We start from the raw sequence: 27464 nt of genomic DNA, 5'->3' as shown, positions 1-27464 counted from the left end.
TCAAGTTCTTTTCCTCTGCTGGTTAAAGAGTTACAAGGCAGGAAAAATCTCAGTCATAACCAGTAGCATCTGAGAAATCTCAGACACTGCAGACAGAGTTAGCAGTTGCAGAAAGGAGTTTCCTGGGGGTGAGGAGATGCATGCAGTGGACACACAGAAGGTGACGCTCTGTGAAGTGGGGAGGCTCAGGAAGCCAAAACATTCAGTCTCTTTCGAGGGATGGCTTTTTTAAGTCTCTGAAAAGTTTTTTTGCCCCTAATTTAGGGTTGATCCCTTTGAAGAAGGCTGGTTGGTGTTGTGTGATGTTTTACTCTTTGGACTCTTTGAGGGAGCCCACCACCCAGTTGCCAAAAAAAATCACATATGGAGGCTTATTCTTAGTTGTGAATGCCTGGCCTTAGCTTGGCTTATTTCTGGCCAGCTTGTCTTATCTTAAATTATCTTGCCACATGGTTGCTTCTATCTTGATGAAGCCATTGCTTTCTCTATTTCTTTACAACTACATTCCTCCTTACTCCATGGCTGGCTGGGTGACTGACCCCTGATGTCCGTTCCTTGTTCGCTCTCCTCATTCCCTCCTTTTCAGTTTTCCTTCTATTTATACTCTCTGCCTGCCAGCCCTGCCTGTCCCTGTTCCTGTCTCGCCATTAGCCGGTCATCTCTTTATTAGGACCAGGTGTTTTAGATAAGCAAAGAATCACGTCTTCACAGTTAATCAAATGTAGCATAAACAAAAGTCACACATGTGAAAATTATATTCTCCAACAGATTGGCCCAGAACTGTTCTATGTCTTGAGCCGGCCTTGAACTTGTTGAGCTAGTCCATCAGTAGGGGGGCTGCTGGAGGGAGACAAAATGCCTACAAGGCCTTTGTTTTAAGCTGCCAGCTTTATGTCTCAAGTCAAGAGAGTGAGGAAGAACCTGGCCATCTTGAAAATTTGCCACCTTTATTACCAAGTCATGGCCCCTCTCCCTGTCTGTCTGCCTACCTAGGAGTCTATCTGTCTAACTCCTAGTCATTCAAAACCACTTGTAACTCCAGCATCAGGGGATCTGATATCTTCTTCTGGCTATCACCTGTACTCACATGAACACAGATACACGTATAATACTGAATAAAAAAGGGGCTGGAGAGATGGCTCAGAGGTTAAGAGCACTAGCTGCTCTTCCAGAGGTACTGAGTTGAATTTCCAGCAACCACATGGTGGCTCACAGCCATCTGTACATCTAGTGCCCTCTTCTGTCATGCAGGTGTACATGTAACCAGAACACTGTGTACTTAATAAATAAATCTTTAAAAATAAAGAAAAAAGAAAAGAAAGAAAAGTCAAGAGAAAAACCTATAAATGACGCTGGGTATTCTAATCCCAATGAAGCAGGAAGCTTGAGGCCAGCCTGGGATATGCAGCAAGACCCCACTGCAGACTGGGTATCGTACTATGCAGTTCAGAAGGAGCAAAGCAAAGGGTGGATCTTTCTCTTGTTATGGGGAGTCCCTCAGAGATGAGCACTTAGACACAGTTCATAGCCAATTGAAAGTCTTCATTCCGGCTGAGGTATCTGGGACCCAAGTGTAGCCCCAAGTATTTAGAGTAAGGGGTTTTAAAGAGCAAAAACCACACCCTGGTATCTTGCTCAGCAGCTGCAAGGGGGTGGGGGTTGGGGACGACAAACAAACAGTTTAACAGAAGCTAAGTTAGTTAGGGCATCTTGACCTTGGGTTCTTAGAATAGAGTTGAGTAATTTTCCATGGGAGTCTCTATCAAGGAGATCAAATTCTTTTTTTTTTTTTAAGGAACATTTTTTTATTTATTGGTAGTCATCAGAATTGATCCCAGGGTCCTCCAAACTGAGAGACTGTGATTTACCGGTGAGCGACATCTCCAGGCCAGAATAGTTTATATATGAAGGAAAACATAGAAGGACTCTGGAGCCATCAACTTCCAGCAGTACTTTGTCATCAAGAATCTGTGCAAGGAAAAGCAAAAGAAGGGGTAAAGAATAAGAAGGAAGTGGTTGTGCTGGTCAGGAATGGAAGATATCTAAATTCACTCACCTAACACCTTCCATCGTGATAAAATTTAAAGGGAGATCAAATTCTTGTTAAGCCTGAAATGGACTCAACAAGAATACCAGATGGTGCCGGGTAGTGGTGGCACATGCCTTTAATCCTAGCACTCAGGAGACAGAGGCAGGCGGATCTCTGTGAGTTTAAGGCCAACTTAGTCTACAAAATGAGTTACAGGACAGCTAGGACTGTTACATAGAGAAACCCTGTGTCAAAAAGTAAAAAAAATAAAAAAATAAAAAAAAAAAAACCCAACAAGCTGGAGAGATGGCTCAGAGCACTGGCTGCTCTTCCAGAGGTCCTGAGTTCAATTCCCAGCAACCACATTGTGGCTCATAACCAGCTATAATGGGATCTTGTGCCCTTTTCTGGCCTGCAAGCATGTATGCAGGCAGAACACTGTATACATAATAAATAAATAAATCTTTAAAAAAAATACAAGATGGAGGAACTTTTGCACTGTCTTTCCCTGTCACATTCTGACAAGTCTTTCTTGATCAGAGCTTTATCTTTTCAGCTTCTAAGTTAGTGATGTTAGATTTCTGAGGCACTTAAAGAAACAGGAAGCAGGAAGAGACAGGAGACTGATCTTTCAGCAGATAGGACTATGTTTATTGGTGCACACATCAAGGGGCAGCCTCGCTCCTTAGTAGCTGCTTGAGGAGACTGCCAGAGAAAAGGTGGTTGTGACCCTTTATAGAGGTGGAAAAGTTTGCAGCACATAGCTCATGGTTCCTTCCTGCAGTCCCTACCTCCCAAAGTTGTTTGCCCAAGGCAAGACAGGCTGTCACAACAGAAACCTATCAACTACCAGGTTCATTAGGGATGATTAGATAGTGGACAAGATTTATGACATCTGTTTCCTTATTTAAAAAAGAACCAGTAAGGCAGTGAAATGGCTCAGTGGGTAAAGGCACTTACTACCAAATCTGATGGCCTGTTTGATTTTCAGGATCCACATGTACCTGTATAACACATTCGAGCGTGTACATACAAATACAGATTAAATAAATGTTTTAAAAAGAGCCAGTGTTAAGAATGTAGCTCAGTGCTGCAGCTCTAGCCAAGCATGTACAGGACCCTAGGTTCAGTCCCCAGTACCGCAGAAAAAGGAAAAGAATCAGCTTGTTGTGGTGACCATCACAGACATCCCCCACTCTTGAAAGTAGAGGCAGGAGCATCAGGCCAGTCTTTGGCACACAGTGGGTTTGAGGCTAGGCTAGGCTCCATGAGACCTGTCTTACAACAACCAAAACCAAATAACTAAAACCAACCACTAAAACAAGGTCTGTGGGGTACCTGCCTCCGTCCAGTCAGCCGCACAGATCTGTGCTTTGCTGTTAGGATTTTCAGTTGTGGCTTTCCCCCTTTTTTTCTTTTTCTTTATCGTGTATGTATTTAAGGCAGACAGCGTGATATTTTTGGTTTGTTTTTTGAGATAGAGTCTTGCTGTGGAGTCCATGCTGACCGTCAACACTACCCCTCTTTCTCCACCCTCCTGGGTGCTGCGCTTATAGGAGTGTCCCGTCAAGTTGGCCAGCAGTGTGGAGTGTTGATGCACTTATCTTGAGATGCATAGTAAAGTGACATAAACTACCTTATATCAGAAAATTACTGAAATTATTATCTCATGTAACTTCCTTATTGCTGTTATTGGTAAAGGCACTCAAACTCCACTCTCTTTGGGCAAGTTACTAATATGTGATATTTACAATAACCTTCATGTTATACATTAGGTCTTCTGACTTACTGTCCTTCAGAACCACAACTTTGTGTCATTTGGCCTCCACCTTCCCACTCTTACTTTAACCACCTGTAAAAACGGTTATTTTGCAGTGCTGGAGATCAAAACCCTTATCCATCTAGGCTCATGCTTTACCGTTGAGCTATTCTAGCCCCGTTACCTTCCTAGATTCCCTGTGTGAGTAAGATCATGGAGCATTTCTCTGTGTCTGGCTGGTGTTGCTTAGCGTCCTTCAGATCTAATTTTATTTTTTTCCAAGACAGGGTTTCTCTGTGTAGCTTTGGAGCCTGTCCTGGAACTTAGGCTGGGCTCAAACTCACAGAGATCCACCTGCTTCTGCCTCCTGAGTGCCAGGATTGAAGGCATGTGCCATCATGTCTGGCTCAGATTTAATATTCTTTTTGTTGTTGTTGTTAAAGATTTATTTATGTATATGAGTGCTCTGTTGACTTTGTGCCAGAAGAGGGCATCAGATCTCACTATAGATGGTTGTGAGCCACCATGTGGCTGCTGGGAATTGAACTCAGGTCCTCTGGAAGAGCAGTCAGTGCTCTTAACCTCTGAGCCATCTCTCCAGCCGCAGATATAATATCTATTTTTTTCTTCTTATCTGTCTGTCTGTCTATCTATCTATCTATCTTGGTTTTTTCCAAATAGGGTTTCTCTGTGTAAAAGCTCTGGCTGTCCTTGACTGTCCTGGAACTCATTTTGTAGGCCAGGCTGGCCTTGAACTCACAGAGATCTTCCTGCCTTTGCCTCCTGAGTGCTGGAATTAAAGGCATGAACTACCACTACCCAGCTAGTTTTAATATTCTTTTTTTTAAAAAAAAAGATTTATTTATTTATTAATTATGTATACAGTGTTCTGTCTGTATGTATCCCTGCAGGCCCTGAAGAGGGCACCAGATCTTATTACAGATGGTTGTTAGCCACCATGTGGTTGCTAGGAAGTAAACTCAGGACCTCTAGAAGAACTGTCAGTTCTCTTAACCTCTGAGCCATCTCTCCAACCCAGATTTAATATACTTAACACAAGTGGATTTCCCTTTTTAAGAAAATCAGATGTATTTATTTTGTGTATGTAAATATTTTGTCTGCATGTGCATATGTGTACCATGTGAGTGTCTGGCGTGCACAGAAGAAGAGGGTGCCTTGACTCCTGGTCACTGGAGTAGCAGGTCATGAGCCATGATTTGGGTGCTGGGAACCAAACCTTAGTCCTGTGCAACAGCAACAAGTACTCTTAGCCACTGAACCACTTTCTAGCCCTTTCTTTTTCCTTTTTTTTAAAAAAAATATTTGTTTTAACTGGGCATGGTGGTGCATGTCTTTAATCCCAGCACTGGAAGGCAGAGGCAGGCAGATCTCTGTGAGCTTGAGGCCAGCCTGGTCTACAGAGTGAGTTCCAAGACAACTAAGGCTAGAAAGAGAAACCCTGGCCAGGCGGTGGTGGCACACGCCTTTAATCCCAGCACTCGGGAGGCAGAGGCAAGCGGATATCTGTGAGTTCGAGACCAGCCTGGTCTACAGAGCTAGTTCCAGGACAGGCTCCAAAGCCACAGAGAAACCCTGTCTCGGAAAAAAACAAACAAACAAAAAAAAAAAAAAAAAAAAAGAGAGAAACCCTGTCTTGAAAAAATAAAAGGGTAAAAATAATTTGTTTTTATTATTTTTAGCCTTGTGTACTTGTGTGTTTTTTTTTAAGGCCATGGATTTTTTTATTAGTTAATTAATTATGTATACAATATTCTGTCTGTGTGTATGTCTGCAGGCCAGAAGAGGGCACCAGACCTCATTACAGATGGTTGTGAGCCACCATGTGGTTGCTGGGAATTGAACTCAGGACCTTTAGAAGAGCAGGCAATGCTCTTAACCACTGAGCCATCTCTCCAGCCCTACTTATGTGTTTTTGTGTGGGGGTATGTGCATATGAGTGTAGATGCCTTCAGAAGCCAAAGGTATTGGATCTCCTTGAAGCAGGCATTGCAGGTGGTTGTGTGCCACCTGACCTGGGTTCTGGGAACTGTGGCTGAGTGTTTTCTCTGTCCTACCAGCCAGCTCCCAAATAGTGACACAGAGACTTCTTATTAATTATAAAAGCTCGGCCTTTAGCTTATGTTTGTCTGACTAGCTCTTATAACTTAATTTAACCTGTTTCTAATCATCTACATTTTGCCTTGGGTTTTTTTTTTTTACCTTTCTTTTATTCTGTATATCCTGCTATCTTGCTTCCATATCTGTCTTGCCCCTGGCATCCCCCATGCCTGAGATTCTTCCTCTTATTCTTCCTGCCTGCAAGTTTCACCTATACCTCCTCTCTTACTATTGGTTGTTTTCAGCTTTTTATTAGACCAATCAGGTGCCTTAGGCAGGCAGGGTAAAACAGCAACATATCTTTGCATAACTAAACAAATGCAGCCCATCTTCCCATAGTTAAATAAATATTCTGCTGTAACAGGGAACCAGATTGGGTCCTCTGGAAGACCTTAATTGCTGAGCCAACTCTCTAGGTTCTAGACTTTCCTCTTTGCAACTAAATGATATGCCATTCTAGATACATAAGATTTTAAACATGTCCATCTACTGAGATAACTCACTACCATACATAAACTTCACTTCTGTAAGTATACAATTCAGCAGAGTATTGTTTTGGAGAGAAAAGATCTCACTTTGTATTTTTGGCTGGCCTTGAACTCATAGAGATTCATGTGCCTCTGCCTCCAGAGTAGTAGCTGTTTGAGCAGTTTATAGTATTTTCACTGTTATATAAACATCATTTATCTCCTCAACAAAAAACACCTGTTACGCTGTTTTTGTTTTTTGAGCCAGGGTCTCTCTCCATATCCCTGGCTGTCCTGGACCTCACTATGTAGACCAGGCTGGCTTGGAATTCACAGAGATCCATCTGCTTCTGCCTCCCAAGTGTTGGGACCAAAGGCATCTTATGTGCCACCAAGCCCAGTAAACTTTTTTTAGTTTTTCAAGACAGGGTTTCTCTGTGTAACAGTCCTAGCTACCCTGGAACTAGCTCTGTAGACCAGACTAGCCTCTGCCTCTCATGCAGGCAGAACACTGTGCACATACATAAACTATCAAAACTACCTCTACCTCAACATCCCCTTCCCCCACCACCATACCATTTCCACCTTTGTGTGTGGGGGGGGCGGGGGGGGGCGGTTGAGACAGGTTTCTCTGTGTTACAGTCCTGACTGTCCTTGAGCTAACTTTTAGACCAGGCTGGCCTCAAATGCTCTAAGATTCACCTGTCTCTGCCTCCCACATGCAGCACCATTGCCTGGTCTTGTGTTCTTACTTTTTTTTTTAATAAGTCTACATCTTTTTTTAAATTTTTTAATTTTTTTAAAAAAATTTATTTATTAATTGTGTATACAGCATCTGTCTGCATCCCTGCAGGCCAAAAGAGGGCACCAGATCTCATTATAGATGGCTGTGAGCCACCATGTGGTTGCTGGGAATTGAACTCAGGACCTCTGGAAGAACAGTCAGTGCTCTTAACTATCTCTCAGCCCTTGTGTTCTTATTTTAAAACCACTTTGTGTTTCCAGTATGTGCATGGGCGAAGGGCTGTCTATGAGAGCTTCACTAGTCACTCAGGAACTGCATCACCAAAGAACAAAAACTGACTCTCCCTCTCCCAGGAGCCATCAGTTACCTACCTCAGGTAGGGGTGGGATTTTGTCCCTTCTGAAGACAAAATTCTGTTGGGGTTTTGGCCGGCTTGCTCTCACAGGTTCGTGCACGCAGCCCATCTGTTGTGAGACTGTGTGTGTTAGCCCTGCCGCGTCTAGAACACAGTTCTGCTGCAGTCGCCCACTCCTGCTGGCTCCTGCATTCTTTCTGCCTTCTCTTCCCCAGGGATCCCTGAGCCTCGCAAGGAAAGGGTGTGATACAGAGGTCTCATTTAGCATAAGCATCCCACAATCTCTTCATTTTCTTCATGTTCACTAGTTGTAGGTCTTTGTATTTATTGCTATCTGCAAAAATCAGCTTCTTTGATGAGGGTTGAGAGGTGCACTAATAATCTATGAGTATAAAAATAAGTACTTAAGGGCAGTTTAATACCTGTCCGTCCAGCAGAATCATAGATGTTCCCCTACAGTCTGTGAGCCATCCAGCTTGAGTTTACAGCGCAGTTAACAGTGCCAGTTTGTCTTGTGAGCAGCCTCACAGCCAACCAGAAAATAGTTAGTTACTCGTTTAACATTCATGTCACAACGTGTGCCACTATCATAGTTTACAGAGCTCAGAGGTGCTTCAGAATATTGATTACTTTTCTCCCCTGGTTGCATGCATAGGATCTTCCAACACTGTAAAAGCTACTCAGTAGGGTTGAAACTTCCAGGTCAATACTAGCTTTATTTCTTCATGTTCTGTGACTCTTGTGTGATGTCTTTTTTGGTTTTTTTTTTTTTTTGTCTTTTTTTTTTTTTTGATAGGCTCTCATTGTGTACCCCTGGCCGGTCTGGAACTCACCATATAGACTAGGCTTTTTTCAAATTCACAGAGCTCTGCCTGCCCCAGGTGTGTGCCACTGTGCCCAGCCAGCAGACATTAACATCAAGTTCCAGAGGATAACCCAGAACAATGTAATGTTTGGGGGGTCACAAAAGTACCCCATACTTATCAGTGGGCTTTTATTTAATAACCCATGTTACCTGGGAAAGGTATCACGTTGTGTGTGTGTCCTATTGTGCCCCTACCCCCAATTATTTAACCTTTTGAGATAGGGTCTTAAAAGCTCAGGCTGGCCTTGAATTTATGATCTTTCTGCATCAGTTTCTGGAATGCTAGCATTGTAGGGTTCATTACCAACCTGACACTTGTTTATTAATTTATCAGTTGATGATCATTTGGATTGTTCTGTTTCCTGGTTGTAAACTGTGCTGCTGTTGACCGACCATTCAGGGGTTGTAGCCTGAGGGCCTGCTTGTTGGGGTTTCTGTCCTGCCCAGTTCCCACAGCTTGTAAATCCCAAAGAAATCACGCAGAGGTCTGCATAAGTTATAAACTGATTGGCCCATTAGCTCAGGCTTCTTATTAGCCATTATAACTTTTTTTTTTTTTGGTGTGTGGGTGTGTGTGTGAGAGAGAGATCCTCCGTGTGCCATCACACTTGGCCTGAGCTTTGCATTTTGTGTTAGTGTGATTGTTTTTTTTTAATTATTTATTTATTATATATACAATATTCTGTCTGTGTGTATGTCTGCAGGCCAGAAGAGGGCACCAAACCTCAATACAGATGGTTGTGAGCCACCATGTGGTTGCCGGGAATTGAACTCAGGACCTTTGGAAGAGCAGGCAGTGCTCTTAACCACTGAGCCATCTCTCCAGCCCCCTAGCCATTATAACTTATATTAGCCCCTTATTCTTGTCTATGCTAGCCACATGGCTCGGTACCTTATTCAGCGGGGCAGGTCACGTCTTCCTTCTTTGGTGTCTGGACAGGACTGGGGAGGAATGGGCTTCCTCCTTCCCAGAATTCTCCTGTTCTCGTTGACCCGCCTCTACTCTACTTCCTGTCTGGTTGTCCCACCTATACTTTCTGCCTGTCTATTGGCCAATCAGCATTTATTTAAAACATAATTCACAGAATACAGAATTGTCCCACACCAAGGGGTAAGGTTTTTTCTTTTCTTCTTCCTTTTATTTTATTTTACTTTACTTACTTTTTAAAAAAAATTTATTTCCACTAGGGAGTGGTGGCTCACACCTTTAATCCCAGCATTCGGGGGGCAGAGACAGGTGGATCTCTGTGAGTTCGAGGCCAGGCTGGTTCTACAAAGTGAGTTCCAGGACAGGCTCCAAAGCTACAGAGAAACCCTGTCTCGGAAAAAAAAAAAAGATTTATTTCCATTTTATATGCATTGATGTCTCCCTGCATATGTGTCTGTGTGTCTGAATGAGGGTGTCTGATCCCTTGTAACTAGAGTTACAAGCAGTTGTGAGCTGCCATATAGGTGCTGGGTCTTGAACCCAGGTCCTCTGGAAGAGCAGCCAGTGCTCTCAACAGCTGAGCCATCTCTCCAGCCCTAAGGATAAGTTTAAGTCACCTAAGTTTTAGTGCCTTCAGACATATTACCTGTTGGGGCCTGTGGTGACTGGCTGGTTTTGGTTTTTGATTATTGTGAAGATCAAGTCTCAGAGTTTGTGTAACATTTTGAGGAATTGCCAAGCTTCAATGTAGGTACCCCATTTTTACTTTCAGACTTCCAATTTCTTTGCCCTTTCTGACACTTAACCTTTATAATTTACCATATTGATAGGTGTGAGGTGTATCTCACTGTGGTTTTGATTTATATTTCCTTGACCAATAGTGATAGCACCTTGATCTGTTAAGGCTGTAACAAATGCCAAAAACTGTGACTGTAGAAGGTAGACACCTGCGTGCCGTGAGGGAGCATCCACTGCAGGCCTCTTGCCTAGCTTTCAGGGGCGGCTTCTGGCTTTTCTTGCTTAGAGATGGGTCCCTGATCTCCACACTATTCTCCCTGTGTGCATGTGTGTACCGTTGCCGCAGTTCATCAGGCTTCCAGTCCTGTTGAATTTAGAACCACCCTGACAACCCACTTTGCTTGCAAACTCTGTAAAGACCCTGTCTCCCCGTAAGGACTGAGGTTAGAGCTTTAGCACAGGATTTTTGGGGAGTCTCAGTTCAATCCATAACAAATGAACACATCTTTTCATGTGTTTATTGGTCCATTTGTTTGTGACCAAATTTTAATTCTTTGTTTATTTTTATTGTGACAGGGTCTTACTATGTAGCGTGCCATCCTGCCTCACCTTTCTAAGTACGAGGACCTGTAGTCAATATGCCTAGCTGGTTTAATTGTTGTTAGGTTTTCTCTCTCGACGAGGCTGGCCTTGCACTCATAGAGATCTGCTTGCTTCTGTCTACTGAGTGCTAGAATTAAAGTTGTACACCACCATGACCCTGCTGAGTTTAAATCTTTTATGTTTTTTTTTTTTTTTTTTTTTTTTTTTGGTTTTTTCGAGACAGGGTTTCTCTGTGGTTTTGGAGCCTGTCCTGGAACTAGCTCTTGTAGACCAGGCTGGTCTCGAACTCACAGAGATCCGCCTGCCTCTGCCTCCCGAGTGCTGGGATTAAAGGCGTGCGCCACCACCGCCCGGCTTAAATCTTTTATGTTTTTAGTTTTTTTTTTTTAATTTTATGTGTCTACATGTTTGCCTGCATATATGCATGTGCACTGTATGTGATCCTGGTCTCCATGGAGGCCACAAGAGGGCATCGGATCGGAACCGGAGTTAGAGATGGTTGTGAGCCACATGTGCGTGCTGGGAACTGAACCTCGGCCTTCTTCAAGAAGAGTTAGTGCATTAGCCACTGAGCCACCTCTCCAACCTCCCCCTCTTTAAATTTAGTTTAATTTTATTTTATTGGTGTTTTACTTTATGTATGTCTGTGTGAGGATGTTGCATCCTGGAGTTACAGACAGTTGTGAACTGCTGTGTGGGTGTTGGGAATTGGACCCGGGTGCTCTCGAAGAGCAGTCAGTGCTCTTAACCACTGAGCCATCTCTCCAGGCCTTCTCCAGGTCCTTTTAAAGTATTTTCAGGTGGATTGTTAGTCAGTGTGTCTGTGAGTGTGGTACTGGGAATTGACTCCAAGGCCTCGCACAACCTAGGAGAGCACTGTACTACTGACAGCTGTCACTCACCTTGGGCTGTCTGTCTTTGTTATTGAATTGTCTGGAGCGTACAATTTATACATTTTAGAATTGTACATCATCTCATCTAACTTCCAAGAGAAGAGCCCAGGGTGAGAACTGGTACCTGGAAATTGGTAGACAGCTGTGTCTACTTTGATTAGTTTCTGAATCGCTTTGAGATTGTCTTTCTCTCTGTTCCTCCTATCTTCATTTATTTGTGAGTTCGTTTTGTTTTGGTTTTGATTTTGTGTGACATGGTCTCACTGTGTAGCTCTGATTGGCCTAGAATTGAATATGTCTTCCAGGCTGACCTTGAATTCACCGAGATTTACCTGCTTCTGCCTAGGCAGTGCTGAGATTAAAGATGTGGGCCACCACACCTGACCTTCCTTCATTTTTTAAAATGGTGCCAAGGGTGGACCATAGGGTTTTGTACATGCTAGGCAGGTTCTCTCTCACTTGGCTAGATCACTAGGCCTGTTTTAACCTTTTGTTTTGAGATAGGGGAGTTACCCAGCCTGGCCTCAGGAGTAGCTGGGATCATAGTGAAGCCCAACTTGGCTTGGAGTTTTTGTTTTCTGTCCATGACCAGTTCCATAGCCAAGATGCCTATCCTCCACTGAGTGGCGGATTGGAGAAGGGCCTCAGGATCTGTGCCTTGGCACCTGTCCAGCCCACTCCCCTTCACTGAGGATTTCTTTCTGACTCTTGTGGAAGCGGGATTGCATTCTTTGTTTTTAATTCTGTCTCCCAGGCTCAGAATCTCCTTGGTTTTTGTTGTTACAGGTGCCAGAAAAATACATACTGCTCCTCTCCGATCCTTGTTCCTGTTGCGCCCTGTGCCCATCCTGTTGGCAACAGGTGGTGGGTATGTGGGGTACCGGCAGTATGAGAAGTACAGGGATCAGAAACTTGAGAAGCTGGGATTGGAGATTCCGCCCAAACTTGCTAGTCACTGGGAGGTAGGAATGAGTGGGCGTGACCTGCTCTCATCTCAGACAGCTGTCATTTTCTAAATTGCCCCACTGAAATTGTTTGAACAAATCACATCTGCTTTCCTGGGGCTCATGTCTCTGGTGGCTTTTGAACTATCATGGGAGTCACACCTTTGATGTCCTATCAAGCTTGTCTTCTCTTCAAAGACCTGCTACTGGTTTCCCCATGCACCTGAGTAGAAAGTGCTTGCTGTTGAGATTATTTCTTGCACTGGTATTGCCACCAGCCATCTTGGCTCTTGTTTTGGGCTGAGGAGGTGGCTTGTTAGCTTCTGTGATATGGATTCATTCTCACCAGGAACCAGACTGTTGTAATCAAATCTCTCTTTATTATTATTATTATTATTATTATTATTATTATTATTATTATCATTGCTCAGAATGCTCCACACCAGTTTTCACATGGTAGGGACAGGGCAGCTACACGATTCCTGAACCATGCATCTTGCGTATTGGAGTACCTTATCTACCTATGCTTCCTCTGGCCCAAGCCATTCAGTAACTGTTGAAATGTGATGTAAAGATGTAATTTTACAGCCTGGGAAATGGCTCATCAAGTAAGAGCAGCTGCTGTACAAGCTTGAGGATCTGAGTTCAGGTCCCCAGCCACAACTACAAGCTGGATGTGGTCATGTGACTTGCAACTTAACTTCACTGTTGTGGGAGGGGCAGAAACAGTAACATTGCTGGGGCTTGCTGCCTTTAACCTAGGTCGAGGTTCAGTGAGATGCCCTGCTGTAAGGGGAGCAGGGTAGAGGCTGATAGAGCAGGACACCTGACATCCACCTCTGGGCTCTGCTCCAGTAGCCGCACATACATGTCATGTGTTACACACTCATACGTTGTTGTAATAGGAGCGGCGGGGCTGCGTCCCCGGCACCCTGGCCGCCTGGCTAGCTTATACCCCGAAATAACAACACACAAACTGTATTCTTTTAAACGCTGCCTGGTCCATTAGTTTCAGCCTCTTAACCCATTTCTAATAATCTATGTAGCACCACGAGGTGCGCTTACCAGGAAAGATTCAGCATGTCTGACCTGGTGGCTGGCCGCATCGCCGTCTGCCTCAGAGAGCAGAGCTATCACGTCTGCCCGGGAGAGGGGAGCATGGCGTCTCTGAGCTCACTTCCTCTTCCTCCCAGCATTCTGTTCTGTTTACTCCACCAACCTATGTTCTAACCAATAAAATGGGCCAAGGCAGTTTCTTTATTTTCTTAACCAATGACCTTCCTCCATCAATACGTACTTGCAAAACCCCATAAAACTGTCTTCATCCTAATTTAACAAAAGAAAGATGTGATTCGTCAAGGGACCAGTGAAGCGTAAATCTAATTAAACTATCAATAAAAAACAGGAGTCAGATACCAGGATAAGAACCTGAAATACCAGTGAAGCAGTGAGAGCACACACCAGTGACTTCCTACCTCTTCTGTTCTTCCATCCAAAAAGGCCTAGATCCTCTTTCTGTCCTGCCTTGTCACTTCCTGTCTCATTTCTTTACAGACCTCCGACCACTATGGTTAACTAACTAGTAGCAGCCTCTGTCCACTGACTACAAGCAGGCTTTATTTGTTAACATAAAATATCATACATTTCCCACCTAAACTATCATTGCAAATGAAAGAGATTTTCCCAGTTGTGACTATTAGTTATTGCAGAGCTTTAAAGATAATGAATTCAGGGAGCTGGCACGTGGCTTCATAGGTAATAGTGGTTGCTGTGCAAGGACGAAGACCTGAGTACAGATTGCACCCACATAAAAACTGGTGGCTGCTGTTATATTGAGCTCCTAAGTCACCAGCACAGCCTGAGGGATAGGATGATATTGTTTTACTAAAAATGGCACTTTTTTGGCATTTCAGAAGATGAGCATGGGGGAGTAGTCAGTAGCTTTCCCCATGTAAATCGTTCCTGTTAACTAATACCTATTAATGTGCCAGCCGCCAGGCTTTGTTCTTCTTACATTCTAAGATTCTCTCCAGAAAAACATTTTTTCATCTTTCATATCAGACAGCATCTCGCTGCCGCGGACTGATCTAGAGCCTCTCAAGTGCTGGCTTACAGGCCTGAGCCAGTATGCCTGGCTCTGGAGTCAGACATCTGAAGACTGTGGTTATAATACCAGTGGTGGTTTGGATAAGAATGGTCCCCATATATTTGAATGCTTGGTCATCAGGGAGTGGAAGTACTTGAGAAGATTAGGAGGTGTGGCCTTGTTGGAGGAAGTGTGTCACTGGGGTGAGGGGTGGCGCTTTGAGGTTTCAAAAGTCTAAGCCAGGCCATGCCTTTGTCTTCCTGCTCCCTGTGAATCTGGGTGTAGAACTCTGAGCTACTTCTTCAGCTCCATGTCTGCCTGCTTGCTGTCATGATGATAATGGACTAAACCTCTGAAACTGTACACAAGCCCCAATTAAATGATTTATAGGAGTTGCCATGGCTTTTATGTTTCTTCACAGCAGTAGAACACTAAGACATTTGCTGTCCTCTTTTTTAGTGATTGTTCTGTTCTAGTCAGCAATTGCAACTCTGCCGCTACCGACAGTGGCTAGGACACTAGAGCTGCCGCCTGAGGAAATTCTGTTCCCTCGGCACTGACTAACTCTTTCAATGCTACTAGGAGAATTTAACTAAATCTCTGTCCAGCTAAAGAACTCAAGATTCAAAGGTTGAGGTAGAATCCTGCTTCCCAGAGAGGCTCAATAGCAAGCATCTCGTCTGGCTCACCGCCTCGTGTCTCCCAAGAAATCCTTGAGCTTTTTCTCACCCCTCCTTATGACCCCTTCTCCACCTGCCTCCTCCCTACTTCCTGAGTAGCTGACTCAGCCTCCGAACTGCAGGTGACTTTTATTTAACCAAACACATCTTTGCATCATTAAACAAATGTTCCAGAGCATAAACAAAAATAACGCACCTTAGAATAATATTCTACAACAAACAGTACCTTAGGTTCCATCAGTACCTTGTGTAATTCTGTTAAGGCTTCACAATAGCTCACTGAAGGAGGAAGGGCAAACATGTTAACAATTTTATGAAGAATTACGCAGGTCAAATATGGTAGCATGCAATGCCTGTGTTTCCAGCATTCAGGAGACAGAGGCAGGAAGATTGCAGATTCAAGGCTAGTCTCGTCTGGCATAACTATTTTCCAGCCAATCCGGGTTACATAGCCAGACCCTGTTTGTTTAAAAAAACAAAAACCCAATGCATTTTGAGCAGAGAGAACTTATTTCCAGAACTGATCTAGAGCAGTAGGCTGTTCTTCCCTGAGGTGGAAGACCGGGAGGTGAAAAGATGAAGAAATAGAAAAGCTGCGGTCAAGAGATCTTGCACAAGTCATGTCTTATGCCAAGCAAGTTTATTAAGAAACTATTTTAGGGCCGAGTGGTGGTGGTGCACTCCTTTAATCCCGGCACTCAGGAGGCAGAGGCAGGCAGATTCCTGTGAGTTTAAGGCCAGCCTGGTCTACAAGAGCTAGTTCCAGGACAGCTAGGACTGTTACACAGGGAAACCCTATCTCAAACAAACAAACAAGCAAAAACGAAAGAGAGAGAGAGAGAGAGAGAGAGAGAGAGAGAAGAGGAAACTATCTTAGCCAGGAGGTGGTGACATACACCTTAATCCCAGCACTGGAGAGGAAGAGGCAGGCAGACTTTTGTGAGTTTGAGGACAGCCTGGTCTACAGAGTGATTTTCAGGACAGCCAGGGCTACATGGAGAAACTCTGTCTTGAAAAACTGAGAAAGAGAGCGAGCGCAAACACATACAGCTTGTCATTTAGGCTCTGGCTGTCCCAACCTCCTCTTGGCTTTTCTTTTCCTTTTTGGGGGAGGGGGGGTTGCTCAAGACAGGATTTCTCCATGTGACAGTCCTAGCTGTCCTGGAACTAGATTTGTAGACCAGGCTGGCCTTGAACTCACATAGACCTGTCTTTGCCTCCTGAGTACTGGGATTAAAGGTGTGTGCACCTGGCGGCTACTCTATTCTTGATGACTCTCCCTTGGTAGTGACCTCTCCAGAATGCTGAGGTCTTCACTGCAAATGGGCTGCTCTTTCATCAGTAGACTCTCTTGGGCTCTCTTCAGGGACTCCAGCCCTACCACACAGTCCCATGATGTGACTGCTCTTCATGACCCTTCATGCCTTAAAAACCCCTACCACCTGCCGGGCGGTGGTGGCGCACGCCTTTAATCCCAGCACTCGGGAGGCAGAGGCAGGCGGATCTCTGTGAGTTCGAGACCAGCCTGGTATACAAGAGCTAGTTCCAGGACAGGCTCCAAAACCACAGAGAAACCCTGACTCAAAAAACCAAAAAAAAAAAAAAAACAAAAAACAAACCTACCACCTGACTTACACTACCAAGTTCAGCTGTTTGCACAAGGTGCAGCCTTGGCCACTTCTGGAACACAGCTTCTGTGTGCTGACCTTGAGGAAACACTTCCCAGAAGACTCCAGTGGTGCTAGCCTCTTGTCACAGCTGTCTTCAGCCCCAGCTGACCAGCACCCGTTGTCCCTGGTCTCTTGTCTGCTGATTTGTCAGCACTAGCTGACCAGAACCAGTCTTAAATCAAAATATTAAATGGTCCTGATAGATCCTTTTCTTCTTTCTAATGTTACAGAGTTTGAGACCCCCAAGGGAAGACCACAGACTCAATACAGATTATAATTAGTCAAGTGTATTATAACAGCATGGCCACAGTCTCCAAAGCCAGATCAGACATGCCACACCGAAGCGTGTGGAGGAAAGGTGAACACTGCAATTACTCCACTTAAACAGAATTTACAACTATGTGAGGAACTGCTTCATTCCCCTGGCCACAGCAGTAAGAGAGTCTGCAGACACCAGGGCAAGTGGTTAATTTCACAGTAGTTACACAAGTCTGAGTTTTCAGGAATTTAGGTCAGAGGCCAGTGACTAAAGTGGATGGTGTTTGAAAATGGTGTTTCCTTAGCCATCATAGTCCACCCAGGCTTAGATCATAAGAATCGAAGCATTGATTCCTGCAGAGGTGCAGGTTGATACGAACCTGTAGGGCTAATATTTTCACAGAGTTGATTCTTTTAATGTATGTTAGCAATCAATTTAAAATGCAAGCGTTGGGGCTGAAGAGATGACTTAGCAATTAAGAACACCCTACTGCTTTTCCAGAAGACCAGGGTTCAGTTCCCAGCGCCCACCTGGCAGCTCACAACTCTCTGTGACTCCAGTCCAGGGGACCCAACACTCATGGCAAAACACCCACCAGTGCACATAAAATAATAAATGAGTAAGTAAGTAAATATATAAATAAATAAAATGCGAGGCTTGATTATAGTAAGGGGCAGTAAGTCCAGCCAAGGCAGTTAAAAGGATGTTGAGTCATGGGGACCAAGAGAAAAGGGACTGGTGCCCATTAGAGGCCGCAGAACACTCCTTTGCTTTTGCATCTAAGTTTTTCTGGGCATGGTTTAATGTTTCTTCAGGATAATTCCTGAGTTGGTATAAAAACAGCATTTTTTACCTAGGGCAACACAAAGGCCTTCTTTTAGGAATAACAAATTTCATTCTCGACAGTTTTGCAAAACCATTTCTGCTAGGGATCCACTTCTTTTTAAAGCCGTCCTGCCGGGTGGTGGTGGCGCACGCCTTTAATCCCAGCACTTGGGAGGCAGAGGCAGGCAGATCTCTGTGAGTTCGAGACCACCCTGGTCTACAGAGCTAGTTCCAGGACAGGCTCCAAAGCCACAGAGAAACCCTGTCTCGAAAAACCAATAAATAAATAAATAAATATAATAAATATAAGAAAGAAAGAAAGAAAGAAAGAAAGAAAGAAAGAAAGAAAGAAAGCTGTCTAATGGAATCTTTGAGGCATTGTATGTCCTGGTCTACTCCTTAGAGGTTTGATGTTCTGATTTTGAATAATGAAAGCTGAGGTTCCCAAGGCAGCTGTTCCTGCAGTTCCTGTGTCTTGAGTGCAGCTCTGCTGACTTCCTCTTAGTGGTTAGATTGCCACCACATGGGGACTCAGGAAATTTCTAGTCTAAAAGGTGCGGAATGAGCTCACACACGTGCTGCTTGAATCACTCTTTATTCTTCTCCTCTGTTCTAATTCTCCTGTCCTAATTCTAATCCCTCTTAGCTTCTCTCCTATTCTCTAAACTCTCTCTCACAGGAGCCTTGAAGTGATAAAGAAATTAGAAGTTACCTATCATTGGTCAAAAACATATTCCTAGGGTAAGCGAAAGGGAGCTGAGCCATTGCCATGGCAACGCAAGGTTCTAAGGTTACAGGGGTAAGTCCATGAGCAAATGGTGGGAACACAGTACCTAGTGACAGACTTTGAGATGTAGGTCTGCTGTGAGCAGACTGGCAAGCAAAGAATTGGCATGCTTTTCTTAGGGTGCTTTGTGTTGCAACTTTGGTTGGACATCTGCAACTTTGGCCTTGTGAATAACTGTAAAGTTTTAAACTTACCTATTTATAAAAAAAAAATTTAATCTAATTTGAACTTGCTCTGAGGTGAAAGTGAGCTAATTGTGTGCAGTTAGTCCTCATGGGACCAGATAGATCTAGTTATGAAGCATATGTTCTATATATCAAAATTATATAGCTAAATGAAAACTCTTCTTCCTGACCACCCATAGATATATTTGCCTATAAGATTGAGATGCAATCATGAGATTACACACTACAATGCAGGTATTGGGGAGACACTAAGCTGCTTTAGCAAAAGTGAGCAACAGTTTCCAAAGTTGATGGTCCTGCAGGCCTTGCCTTGATGGGACCAGTCACTCTGTGGTGTGTGGATATCTAAGTTATCAACTGCCATATTTCCACGGCCTTCAACACTGAAGGAGGGGTATATCTGCAGCTGAGATTGCTAGTTTTCTTCTTCAACAAGGCTCTGGGCCTCATAGTTGTAGTGTCTACTATATATAGGCAAATGTCATCTACTCTCTCCAGTATACACGTCTGTTTGGGGAAGGATATAGAATACACAGATTTCCCCCCCTCCTAATTCCAGATATTCACCTGCTACATATCTAGCAAGGCCAAATGCACAGGCCCATTATGTCCCTAAAGGAGCCCTAAACTACACTGATATATTTAGTACCTCATCTGAGTTTACTTCTCGAGTGATGTTCCAAGCATAGGATTTGGTTCTGTGACCCCTTGAATGGTAATTCTTTTCTTAGTGAGGGGACTAAGGGGTTGGGTCAGCACTGAATGGACTGCATCCATATCCACTAGGAACCAGAGAATTTCCCCCTACTTTTCCTGTGACCGTGGACTCCTGGGGGCTCACTGGTATGGATCCCTAGCCCTGTCAATCTGTGCCTGTGCTGTGGGCACTCATTCTTCCAGTGTCCTTTTCCTTTATGGTATGCACATTGGTCCTTCTCTAACCTGCCTGAGGCTGACTTGGTCCCCTGGGTACTCTTGGTTTCTGTCAGGATCCCTATTGTAACTGGGACCTATTCGATCTCTTATACCCTTCTAATTTCTGTAACTTCCTGCAGATATTTGGGGCCGTGTGACAAAAGCCATATTAATAGCCTGCTGGGTTTCTGGGGTAAATTACCTGTAAACCTCCCAGAGGGCCTGGCATTGGTATCTAGTGCCCACTTACCTTGGTCAGTGTTGGAATACCATTTTGGTAGGATAGAGGGCAATATTTGGTCAGCTTTTCTGTCTGCATCCATCTTGGTTGCTCTTCTTGGCTTCAGTCATGATTCAGTTCCTCTCCTCAGCAGTGAAATGGGTACCTAAAAGCTGCTTACCGTACTAGGCTTTTTCTTTTGGGCCCGCCAGCCAGCTCCCAAATCATGCCACAGAGTTATTTTTAGTTTTGAATGCTCAGCCTTAGCTTAGTCATGTTTCTGGCTAGCTCTTTTAACCTGAAATAATTACATGGAAATTGTATTCTTTTAAACACTGCTTGGCCCATTAGTTCTAGCCTCTTAATGGCTAATTCTCACATCTTGCCTAAGCCATATTTAGTAATCTGTGTAGCACCAGTCTTACCGGGAAAGATTCAGCATGTCTGACCTGGTGGCTTGCTTCATCGCATCTGCCCTGGAGAGGAGCGGCATGGCATCTGAGCATTCTGTTCTGTTTACTCCACCCACCTATGTTCTAACCTATCAGGCCAAGCAGTTTCTTTATTAATTAACCAATGACCTTCCTCCATCATTAATCTGTTTCTCTTTCTCTACCTTTGCCTCAGGGTTTTTACTTTGCCTTCTTTCTGTGTATCTTGCTTTTACTGCTTCTCTATATCTCGCTGGCTGGTGTCTGCCTGGCTTCTAGCCCTGAGTGTCTCCTTGTTCTCTCCTCCTCCTTCTCTTGGTCTTTCTTCTCTCAAGCCTAGCTTTCCCCTCCCTGTTTATTTTCTCTCCCTGCCAGTCCCGCCTATCCTGCTCCTGCCTAGCTAGTGGCTCAGCTTTTTATTAAACCAATCAGGTGCCTTGGGCGGGCAAGGTGAGACAAATGAAACACATCTTTACATAGTTAAACAATTGCAACATAAACAAAAATAACACACTATTGCACAGTTAAAACAATATTCTGCAGCATAAATAAATGTAACACATCTTTACATCGTTAATATTTTACAATACTTACAATTAGCCTAGGTTGGTTTATGGGTAAAGAAATCAGTTTCCAGGGGCTGGAGAGATGGCTCAGAGGTTAAGAGCATTGCCTGCTCTTCCAAAGGTCCTGAGTTCAATTCCCAGCAACTACATGGTAGCTCACAACCATCTGTAATGGGGTCTGGTGCCCTCTTCTGGCCTGCAGGCATACACACAGACAGAATATTGTATATTTAAATATTTAAAAAAAAAAAGAAATCAGTTTCCAACAGACTGATAGGCCTGAAGGTTCTCTGCAAAGGGAGTTTTGGGTTTTCCAGTTATAGACCACCAGTTGGCAGAGAGGCTAGGAGAAGAAAGGAAAAGGGAGGAGGGAGGGAAGGGAAGGGGAGGGGAGAGAGAAAGAATTTGTCTTAACATCACAAATGTCAATAGTTTATTTCTGTTTCCTACCAGGTAGGGCAGATGTTCCTCCACTTAGGATGCACGACTTTCCTGACAAACCCATCACAGACTAAAAATATTTTAAGAGTTGGGCGGTGGTGGCACACGCCTTTAAACCCTGCACTTGGGAGGCAGAGGCAGGTGGATCTCAGTGAGTTCGAGGCCAGCCTGGTCTACAGAGTGAGTTCCAGGACAGACTCTAAAACTACATAGAGAAACTCTGTCTCTAAAAAAAAAAATCAAATATATATATTTATGTATGCATAAATTTTTTAAGTAAAAAATGTATTTAATGTCGCGAGCCTGCTGAGCGTCATAGCTCAGCAGCATAGCACACTGTAGAATGTGGCTGTGAGTTTTAAATTAACTCATCTCCCTTATTTATGGTCTACCATGTAGTGTTACCTCTATCAGCATGGCATGTTCATCTATCTCCTGTTCCCTCTGCATCTGGCTGGCGTCTGCTGATTTCTGCCCTTCTCCTTCCCATCATCCTTAGTTTGGTCACCCCTCCTATACCTCCTGCCTGGCTATGGGCCAATCAGCATTTTATTAAACCAATTCAAATGACAAATCTTTACAGTGTACAAGAGGATTATCCCACAGCAGGCTATAATGACTGCATGAACTTCTGCACCATGGTAAAGTTAAACCAGAATTGGAGAGTATATGTTGTGGTTTGTATTTTTATTTTTTCTAATTTGCTTATTTTATATATGTGAGCGTTTTGCCTGTAGGCATGTGTACATGTGTTCCTTGTCCCTTGAAAGTCAGAAGAGCATGTCAGGTTCTTTGGAACTGGAATTACAAATGACCATGAGTCACTGTATGGTTCTAGGAATTGCAGTCATTACTACAGCTCCTCTATTCTCTTATGGTACTTAAAAATAAAGTCACTTGGTCATTTACTAAGTATATGTTTAACCTTATAAGAAATTCTCATTTATAAGAAATTTGTTTTGTTTCTGTTTTTTGGCAGGGGGAGGTTTCGAGACAGAGTTTCTCTGTGTAGCTCTTGTCCTAGAACTCACTCTGTAGCCCCAGCTGGCCTTGAACTTACTAAGATTCGCCTGCCTCTGCCTTCACCTGAGTGCTGGGTGGCATGCACTACCATCGCCACCCAGCTAGGAAATTGTCCTCGGTTTGACCAGGACTGAGAGCCTTTTTGTAGGAGAATATGGATATTGAACAAAAACAAACAAGCAAACAAATTTGTAGGAGAATATGGATACTGAATGAAAATAAATGAAAGAATGAATAAAAAAATGAAAGGACATGGCTGATCCTTGGTATGGTGGAAAAGAAAGTTTAGTGTGTGTGTGTGTGTCATAAGCATGCATATGGTATTCATACATGCATGCCTAACACATAAAAAATAACTTTTTGTTTTTTCAAGGCAGGATTTCTATGCAAAGGGAGCTGCCCTGGCTCTTGCTCTATAGACCAGACTGGCTTCAAATTCAGAGATCTGTTTGCCTCTACTTCCTGAGTGCTGGGATTAAGGGGCCAGGAGTGCATGCCTTTAGTCCTAGGCAGAAGTAGGCGAATATCTGAATTCAAGGCTAGCATGATCTACATAGAGAAACCCGGTCTTGAAAAATAATAAAAATATGTGTACCACCAGTCGGTTCAATTTTTTTTTTAATTAAAATGGATGGCTTCTGGGACACAGCATTCATACAAAATAAAAAAGGTGGGGGTCTTAATTACTGCGCTGTTTGTAAGAGGTTGGAGGAAGTCCTCTGAATCTGTACAGGACATACCCAGACACCAAATTCTCATTACAAAGGAGATTTATTGCCCTAGGGGTGTGTGTGGTGGTGGTGGGGATCCGCCCCTGTATCCACCAAGAGCAGTCAGCAGGCTTCAGGTGTTTTCTGCAGGAGTGGGTTTTTAAGGAGAAAAGGGGGAAGTCTGTGCTAGGTAGAGTGGAATGAGTTGCTAAGACAGGTTAGCCAGGGTAGCCGATGAATTTTGATTGTTGAACTTTGGTGATTAGTCTCAGGAATGAGTCAGTGGCCAAATAAGGGAATGGACCTTAGGAACTAGCTGTAGGAATATCATCTGTTTAGCAAGGGGTGTGTGTGTGTGTGCAAAACCTGTTGGTGCCGTGTTTGCCGTGCTCGGGTCTGTATATGCCATGCTTGGGCTTGCTTGAAGAGCCCTTCACTATTGCTCTAAAGAGACATCATGACCAAGGCAACTCTTCTAGGGGGCTTTGTTTACAGTTTCCTAGGTAGTCCATGAGCATCATGGTGAGAAGCAGACAGGCCTGGCTCTGGAGCAGCAGGAGCTCCCAGCTTTATATCCAGATCCATGAGTTGTGGGTTGGGGAACACAGCACTGGGCACCTTCTCCAAGATAGCCACACCTACCAATCCTTCTAAGCAGTTTTCAGTTTGGGACAAAGCATGCCTATGAAGGGCATTCTCATTCAGAGCACCACAGGAGAGTAGACAGGAACGTTTTCAAAGTGCTACAGTTGTTTTTATTTTTGAGACATTATCACTGTGTAGCCAGGCTGGCTTCAAATTCATGATCCACCTGCCTCAACTTCCATCATAACACATGTGGACCTCCTGTGAGCTCTCCCCTCCCCCTCTTTCCCTGAGACAGGGTCTTCCTATGTAGCCCTGTCTTTCCTGGAACTTGTTCTCTTGCTTTCTGTACTCCAGGCTGGCCTCAAATCAGAGATCCGCCTGCCTCTGCTTCCCGAGTGCTAGGATGAAAGGCAGAGCCACCACCGCCCGGCTAATAAACTCTTCTAATGTGTATATGTGTATTCGTGTGCATGTTTTGGGGTAGGGACAGGCACGTGTGTGGGTGTAGGTAATGACGTGGAGATCCAAAGACAGCCTCAAGTGTCAGTCCCTGGGCTCCTTCCACTGTGTGCTTGAGACAGCCCCCCTCTCATCGCGCTGTCATGGGGTGCAGGTATCTTCCAGCATGCTTGGTTCTTTTGTTTTCCCCACACCAGGTTTTGTTCATGAGGATTCTAGAGATCTAAACTCAGGACCTCATGCTTGTGAGGCATCAGCCCAACCCTGTGAACAGTTTTATATGGAGTACAAAAGTTAAGAAAATCAGTTTCCATTGGGAATGCTTCTGTCCAGTGGTTATTAATATTTGTCTTTGCTTTATCTCCATGAGTTGTATTTTATTTTTCTCTAAGTCCTTTTCAAGTACATTGCATTATGAATTCTTGTCTTAAAATACTTCTGTGCACACCTGAGAAAAATAAACAAGGATGTTACTTTGGGCTTTTATACAAGCATGGTCTGAGGAGATGCTGGGCAGCTGTGCAAAGGTCAAGCTTCAGCCAGGGGAAGCGGGGCAGCTGTGCAGAGGTCAGGCCTCAGCCAGGGGAAGCTGGGCTGGTCAACGACACCCACTTAGCACTGCTACCTAACTTTTAGCCCCATCTTAGAATTCGTTTAAAATGTATGCTCTAAGCTTACCATTGAGGGAAGGAATAAAGGAGGACTATAATCTGACCATTCTCCCACTGTCCAGCTCAAGCGGGCAGCAAGCCCCTGTGAAGTGCCCCACACCAGCGAATGCTGCCAGCCAAGCACGTCACACCCCTGTGCCTCCGTGTGCACTGCTGCGACGTCAGTTCTGTAGCTCTGCCGTACTTGAAGCCTGGCTGCTGTTGACTCCTGCAGTTGTTAAATGAGGCTGTGTGTGCAGGCAAGGAGTGCCTAAGACGCGTTGAGAAAACATCTGCGTGTGTTTACGTGGGCAGATCGTCAGTGGGAACCTGGGCAAAGTCTGCCAACTTGCTCAGCTTCCGTGTCCTCAGAGAACTGTGGGCTCTAGAGGAAGAAGGACTCCAAGTCTCCAGGCACTACCTTTGCTGCTCCTGTGAGGGACGATGGCTCTGAGACGTGCAGCCTCTGCTCCAGGTGGTTCAGGCTATGCTGCCATGTGGCCAGCCCCCCAACTGGAGTAAAACCCTACTCCAGTTTTACTTCTGTCCCTGCCTCCCTCAGCCTAGGCACAGCCACTGGGAGATTGCCACCCTGGCATTGAGTTGCTAATCTATGGAAAAGCTGAGATTAAAGATGTGCAATTTAAAAACAAAGCCAGCTGCCAGCTGATGGTGACGCACGTCTTTAGTCCCAGAACTCAGGAGGCAGAGGCAGGTGGATCTCTGAGTTCAAGGCCAGCCTGGTTTACAGAGCAAGTTCCAGGACAGCCAGGACTACACAAAGAAACCTTGTTTCAGGCTGGAGAGATGGCTCAGAGCATTGCCTGCTCTTCCAAAGGTCCTGAGTTCAATTCCCAGCAACCACATGGTGGCTCACAACCACCTGTAATGGGGTCTGGTGCCCTCTTCTGGCCTGCAGGCATACACACAGACAGAATATTGTATACATAATAAATAAATAAATATTAAAAAAAAGAAACTTTGTTTCACAAAACAAAATAAAAAACAAGACCAGGAAGTTGAGGCAGGAGTGTTGCCACCATATCAATGCACTTGGGGCCTAATTGGTGAGTTGCAGGCCAACCTGGCTGTGAATGAGACTCTAGCTATCTTGAAGGAAGTAGAATAAGATGGGATAGCATAGAATAAAACTGAAAAAGAAAAACAAGGCCAGTCTCCTAGGCTGGTGGATGATGGAGGCCTGGGATGCTTTTTATTGGGCTTATTCTACCCTAAACAGGCCATCTCTCAGTGTTGGTGGTGTAGGGCCCTCAAGTTATGGCTGAATGGCTCTGCATGAGCCAGGGGCTTTCTAGAAATTGTGTAAGGGGTGAGGTTCCTTAGAAACATTTTTGGACAAAAAAGAGGAATTGGGCATGGCTGGGAGAATCTTCATGCTTGCCCCAGGCTTCCTAGCTGTCCATATGGAAAATGAACCTGCCTGTGACTTCTGTGCCACCCAGGGATACCAGCCGTATTCACGGTTTCTCTGGACCCCTGGAGAGTAAGAAGTGACTGTGACCACCTGCCCTCCTTGTTCCTCAATTACCTTTCATCCCTGACACAAGGCATTATCTAGTGTACAGGCAAGGAATGCATGAAATTCACATACCCACCCGGGGTCTAACCTGTGCTCTAAGGGGCTCCAGATCCCTTGCCTTTGGGTGCTGGCAACTAAGTAGTCTTCGAGCCTTCAGAATCTCCTAGGGGCACTAGGTGGCAGTCTGAACCAGAAGCCCAGAAGAGTAGAGAGAATGGAAATTAGGGACATGAGCGGCCCACAGGAAATTCTGTGTAGTGAACTAAGCTTATAGGTGGGGGTGGGGTACTCCAGAAAGAAATTCAGCTATTAACTATTGTTTGAAATCTAAAGGTGTTTCCTTATAGAAAAGGCGAGTGGTGTCCAGCCTCCCAGAGATCAAGCTCAGGTCTCTTGCTTGCAAAGCAAGTGTTTACTCACTGAGCCGCTTCACCAGGCTCCCGACAGTCTTCCATGAGAAAAGTCTGGAGTCTTCGGGAACTCAGCAAGATGGGAGACTAATTAGTAGTGTCTGCTGGGTGCACAGGCCCCGTGAACAGAGGCGGCCTGTGTGTCTCTGTCTCCCCGCTTTTCTTGTGGTGTCGTATGGGTGTGGAATAGCATGGGAGCCCCAGAGGGTAGCCCTCTAGGTGTCTGCTTGCCCCTGCTACAGCACAGCCTGATCCGGGTGAGGAGGGCAGGTGTTTGCGGCTGTGTCTGAACAATATCAGTGTTTTTTCAGTGTAAGGAACTGAAGGTGTACCCTTTACAGTAGCCTCACATGAAAAGGCAAGCTTTGCAAGGCCACGCAGCTGTTGCTGGTTTGACCCCAGACGTGAATGAGACTCATGAGTGTTGATCCCCTGTAATCTCCCACTTTCCCTGGAAAATGTTAGGCCCTTTCATTTTCTTTTATGTTAGTTGGGTGCCAACTGGATAAGCCTGGCATTCTGTAGGTATAGGGTGATCTGCTGACTGCAGCCTGGGACCTTCTCATCCGGTGGGG

General features: G+C 44.6%; 1 protein-coding gene across 5 annotated transcripts in view; it reads left to right on the top strand.

Annotated features, from left to right (window-relative positions):
• LOC121459306 (phosphatidylserine decarboxylase proenzyme, mitochondrial) overlaps positions 1 to 27464 on the top strand; it is a 55194-nt gene that overhangs the window by 17296 nt on the left and 10434 nt on the right. For 2 of the 5 annotated variants that reach the window (XM_041668872.1, XM_041668873.1), the window contains exon 3: positions 12287 to 12462. The exons of 2 other annotated variants lie outside the window; for them this stretch is intronic. In XM_041668872.1, the coding sequence (XP_041524806.1) occupies positions 12287 to 12462 (176 nt within the window). Of the gene's footprint in view, positions 1 to 12286; positions 12463 to 27464 lie in introns of those variants that run through there. One more of the 5 variants, XM_041668881.1, reaches the window with a different exon arrangement.

Source organism: Microtus oregoni, unplaced genomic scaffold (genome assembly GCF_018167655.1).
Source record: "Microtus oregoni isolate MIOR12 unplaced genomic scaffold, Mior012 000019F_ref0000042, whole genome shotgun sequence".
In the NCBI taxonomy this organism is placed as follows: Eukaryota; Metazoa; Chordata; class Mammalia; order Rodentia; family Cricetidae; genus Microtus; species Microtus oregoni.
This window is presented reverse-complemented; position numbering and strand designations above follow the sequence as displayed.